The sequence below is a fragment of the Rhincodon typus genome, chromosome 43 (genome assembly GCF_021869965.1).
Source record: "Rhincodon typus isolate 14 chromosome 43, sRhiTyp1.1, whole genome shotgun sequence".
In the NCBI taxonomy this organism is placed as follows: domain Eukaryota; kingdom Metazoa; phylum Chordata; class Chondrichthyes; order Orectolobiformes; family Rhincodontidae; genus Rhincodon; species Rhincodon typus.
The window spans coordinates 8,899,743-8,905,002 of NC_063374.1; the positions used below are offsets into that span (position 1 = coordinate 8,899,743).

At 56.6% G+C, this 5,260-nt stretch overlaps 1 protein-coding gene across 1 annotated transcript in view; it reads right to left on the bottom strand.

The window, feature by feature from the left end:
- Positions 1-5,260, bottom strand: part of si:dkeyp-50d11.2 (calpain-1 catalytic subunit) — a gene marked incomplete at its 5' end in the record, with an annotated part of 23,909 nt that overhangs the window by 8,486 nt on the left and 10,163 nt on the right. The window contains 3 exons of the mRNA XM_048619735.1: positions 260-271; positions 1,081-1,250; positions 3,981-4,141. Coding sequence (XP_048475692.1) covers positions 260-271; positions 1,081-1,250; positions 3,981-4,141 — 343 coding nt within the window. The remainder of the gene's footprint in view (positions 1-259; positions 272-1,080; positions 1,251-3,980; positions 4,142-5,260) is intronic.

The window sequence follows — 5,260 nt, forward strand, 5'->3', positions numbered from 1 at the left end:
GGCCCGCTCCAAACCCCCATCCCCGTGACGCAGGGCTTATTCCAAACCCCCATCCCCGTGACGCAGGGCCCAACTCCAAACCCCCATCCCCGTGACACAGAGCCCACTCCAAACCCCATCCCCGTGACGCAGGGCCCACTCCAAACCCCATCCCCGTGACACAGGGTCCACTCCAACCCCTCGCTCTCCTACAAGACGATGTTTTCGGAGACTGTTACCTGTTCCGAGCGGTGATCCATAGACAGAGAGGGCGACTTACCTCGCGGGGGACCTGCAGAGAAAACAGGTAAAGGCTGGAAATTGGAGCAGGATAAATCGGAGAGAGAGAGAGAGAGAGAGATGTGCGACATCATGCCAGGCACTGGAGCCTGTCATAGCGACAGCACAGCCCGTGCGGAAGTCCCTACCTCACGATTCCGAGACCCTCACCCGACTTCGGCGGGTCTCGAGGGACCTGCCCCTCCCCAGGGGCTGTGTGCGTCAACACATCGAGACCCAGATAATCACCAGCCGACGCTTGTCAGGCCATTCGGCCCATCTGTGACCTCGCTGCTGTTCACACTCTTAGCCACTTACCTCTCCATCATCCTCCAGCTCACCCCCATCCCTGTCCCTTGCCGACATAGCCCTGGTCTAGACCAGTGACCCTCGCCCCCTCCCCAGCCACTGTCTTACACGAGGGAGATGCCTATCAGGCAGTTTTCCGTCACCCATCCAGTGGTCCCCAGCTCTCCGTCACCCCTCCAGTGGTCCCCAGCTCCCCGTCACCCATCCAGTAGTCCCCAGCTCCCCGCCACCCATCCTGTGGTTCCTGGGGGGAGGCGATGCAGTGCGGAAGGAAACTGTCAAGGCAATGATCTGAGCCATGAGGCCTCCAGCAGTCAAATAGCGCTGACACCCACTTCAGGAGAGAGAGAGAGAGAGAGAAACCCAAGGACAGAGAATCCGCCATTGGCTCGGAGCCCAGACCCCTGCAATCCCTTCAGCGACCTCAGCAAACCCCACCCCATCCCACACCCCCAACCAACACCCAATGAGAGTCGCCCCTCCGCTCCCACCCCCTCGGTGCCCCGTGCCCACCTCGTAGATGGCGAAGCCGATGGTCTCCATGTCCTGGCCTGCGGTGCGCAGTTTGCGGCGATCTTTCTGCATCAGAGCGACCAGGAAGCTGCAGCCCGGTTCGGTTCCCTCACGGTCATCATCCTCATCCTTTAGTTCAATCTTAAACTGCGGGTTTATCCAGAAAGTGGCTGGGGCAGCCAGGGGTGGGTTTGGGTGTGGCAGGGGGGGTAACAGTAGCCATCAGTACAGGAGCAAACCCTTCTCATTCACCAAAACCCCCCTTCACCTCCAGGGGGGGAACGTCCCTCAGCACAGCGAGGGGAGAGGGAGGGGATGGGACAGGGAGTGAGGGCGAGACAGGGAAGGGAGTGGGCAGGGAGGTTGGTGGTTGGGGGTGGGGCGTCTGCCCACTGAGACACCATGGACAGGGGGCACCGTGGGCACAGGCCCTTTGGCCCGTCGTGTTCGCCCTGGCTCAGTTATAGTGCCCATCCTCCCGCTGGGTCCCCGTGACCCCCTCCCCCGACTGCACCCCATCCACCCGTCTCCAGCTCCCACCACTTCCTGAGGGACTGTGCTGATTCCATCTGGAATTGGGGGAGGGGTTTGGGGGATGGGCGGGGCGTGAGGGTGAGGGGTGACGGCTAAGGGTGAAGTGGGGCGGGGGGCTGGTTTACTGGGGAGGGGTGAAGGGTCACAGCCTGTCCCACGCGGGCCGAGTGAGAGAGAGAGAGAGAGAGAACAACATTCCCGATTGGCGCAGACCGTCCCAGGGGATGCTGGGAGAGGGGTAACTAAACATGACTGAAACCTCCCGGAGGAGCAACCGAGTTAGAACTGGTGATGCCTGCCAAGTCGAAAGGCCGCAGAGAGTGTTCTCTAAGTGAGGAACAAATCGATAACTGTGCTCAAAGACATGGTGCGGTTTCCATAACGGATTGGGTTTAATTGAAGACAAGGCACTCCAGGAATTGTCTTGTACTCTGGGTACAGAAGGTGCAGCAACATCCTTTATAAAGCTAACCGTGGATCTCCCAGATCGTAGGCCCCAATCCTTCCACTGATTTGGAACACAAGTTCGAGGATGTGAACAGAGAGATGTCGAGTACTGGAGCAGCCGGTAGGGATGTGCTGAACGTTTATCAAGTTCTGGTTTGCCCTCCCAGCAGGCATACTGTGGTCTGGCCACCCTCCCCCACCCCCCCCCCAACACAATCTGGGGAAGGATGGGAGAGTCCCCATGGGGTTGGGGAGGCCTTATTGATCTGGGCGGTCCCAGGGTTGAGGGAGTTTCTCTATGGATGGCACGGGGTCAGGGTCAGAGAAGGTGGGCTCGTCCCTAAAACCCAACTGGCCACCATCACCCCGTCCGGGCCTACCCATGACTCCAGGCCCCACAGCCTGACTGTGGCTCACTCTGTACCCACCCAGTGAAGCGGGTCTGGAGAGCCACTGTGTTGGGTTAAGGATGGGCAACTGATACCGGGCCTTAAAAACATATATTAAAAAAAAAAAACCAGAAGTTGCTGGAAAAGGTCTGCCAGCATCAGTGAAGAAAACTCAGAGTTAACGTTTCGGGCCCAGTGACCCTTCCTGCTGAGCTTTTCTGTTTTTGTTTCTGATTTACAGCGTCCGCATTTCTGTTGGCTTTAATACCGGGCCTTATCTGTACACCCACATCCCATGAGATGTACAATACCAAAGACCATAGAGCTCTCTCTCTCTCGCCATTAAATCAAGACAGTGGTGTGTAGTTTGACAGGGACCTTGCCAAAGGGTGGGGTATAATGTAGAGGGCAGAGTGATGCCAAGAGCTACTAGAACCGGCGCAGAACAGCACGCCACCCCCTCCCCGACCAACGGCTGGGTTCAGAGCACACCATGCTGTTGTCATTTCTCCAGGTAACCTTCCCGAGGAGGAAGTGAAGACGACGACCGTAGGGAAGGGGATACAGCCGGCTGATCCCATCGGGAATCCGTTTCAGTAACGCATCCAAGGGGTCAGACAAAAACAGGCAGGTGACTGGGGCTGGGTGCCAGGAACTCTCAAAAATTAGGGCAGGGTTGAAGAGGCGAGATGGACACAGGCGGTGAACAGCTGTGGAGGTGGTCGGTACCAGGATGCAGGAGGCTGGAGAGAGAAGGTTCACCAGATCGATCCCCAGGAGAGTCTGAGTGAACGGGGTTTAGGGGAAGAGGAGGTGATCGCATCGAGGTAGACGGGATTCAGAGGGTCAGGGTTGAGGCTGAGAGATTGTTTGCCCCTGCTTCGGCGGGGTGGGGGGTGCGGCGTGCGGTGGTGTGTGTGGGGGAAGTCTAGGCCCACAGAGCGGAGGGGGTCACAATCCCAGGATGAGGGCAGGGTCGTGTCTTCACTCGGGGGAATTTCTTAGAATTCTGCCCTCCGTCATTAAATATATTTCAGGCTGGGATTAGATCTCGGGGAGTGGGCAGGAAAATGGAGGCTGCATTTGGGCTGGAAGGCCAAACAGGCCCAAGGGGACCAAGGCCTGGCCCTGTTCCCCCTTTTTCCCTCTCTCTCTCTCTCTCTCTCTCTCTCTATCCCTGGGGTGGGGGCTTCGATGGAAGGTCAAACACGAGGGGCTCAGAACAGAAGGGGCAGGAGAAGCTGAACTGCGCTGGAAAACTGGCACAGAAGAGGAAAGTTCCAGAAAGGAGCTCAGTGAGTGAGGAGGGACAGGGAATGTTCGTCAGGAGTGGCAGAGGCTCGGAGAATGCTCTCCAGGCTGCCGATCCCATTTTTTGGGAATCAGAGTTCGAGGGGGAACGGCGAGAATAGGGTGGAGGGCAGGGGGCCAGGCTGGAGGGTCGTCGCAGGTGGCACTAGGCCTCAGAGATGGGTGGGTCTCCTGGCGGGGAGTTGCCGATTTCCAACCCCCAACCCCCACCCTGGATACCTGGATAATTCCGGCAGCCTCCGGCAGTGCTCCCACGCCTCCATGAGCCCTCGTACAGGGAGGTGCTCCACTTGCGAACCTTGTCTGATTTCAGAGTGTCCGGTGTCAAGTTGCAAATTTCCAAGCGGTTGAATTCTCTGAGGAAGTCAGCGAAAGACATCCTGGGGGAAGAACGTGTGGAAGAGGTTACCACAGCAGGCCATTCAGCCCCTCAAGAACCACCCCTCCTCCCGACATTGGTGGATCATCCACCATTCCATCAATCCCCGATCCTGCAGGTTTCCAGAGATTCCCAATGCTCAAAGACAGAACGGTTTCGCCTCACTGCATCTCCTTATCCAAGCTCAATGTGATCCCCAGTCATACAGCACGGAAACAGACCCTTCGGCCCAACCAATCTGTGTCGGCCACAATCCCAAACTAAACTATTCCCAATTGCGTGCTCCTGGCCCATATCCCTGCAAACCTTTCCCTATTCGTGTACTTATCCAAATGCCTTTTAAACGCTGTAACTGTACCCACATCCACCACTTCCTCAGGAAGTTCATTCCACACGTGAACCACCCTCTGTGTTAAAAAAAAATTGCCCCTCACATCATTTGTAAATCTCTCTCCTCTCACCTTAAAAATATGTTCCCTAGTCTTGAAATCCCCCCCACCCTAGGGAAAGCACTCCGACCATTCACTCTATCTGTACCCCAAAGCATGTTACAAACCTCTATACCTCCTACACCTCAAGTGAAAAAAATCCCAGCCCTTGACACTTCACTGGGCCAGAGCAGATAACATCACCTTGCAATGATCCAAGCCTATGGGCCCATTCTACTCAATCTTTCACAAAGGACAGGCTCCAAACCTCCACAGTCTACCCACAGAGTCCTCATTGCGAACACAGCCATGTACAAACTGACTGCGTGCTCTGGCTGTATCCTCACTGAAGCTCTTGTACACGTGGCAGAGGGAGGCTTCCCCCAGTGGCACAGCGAGGTCCTGGCACTGAGGTCCTTCCCGTGCCAATGTGCAGCCGGCATGTTCACCTTCTGTGCTATGTGCAAAGGTGGGGGGTGGGTGGGGGGCGGGGGCGCAGTGTGAGAGAGTGGCAAATGACCATGTCCATTAAAATCTGCCCCTCTCGTTCTACCAGCCAGAGTTACTTATTTGTGCTGTATCTAACCCTGTGCTGTTCCTGTCCTGGGAGTGTTTGATGGGGGACAATGTAGAGGGAGCTTTACCCTGTATCTAACCCCATGCTGTTCCTGTCCTGGGAGTGTTTGATGGGG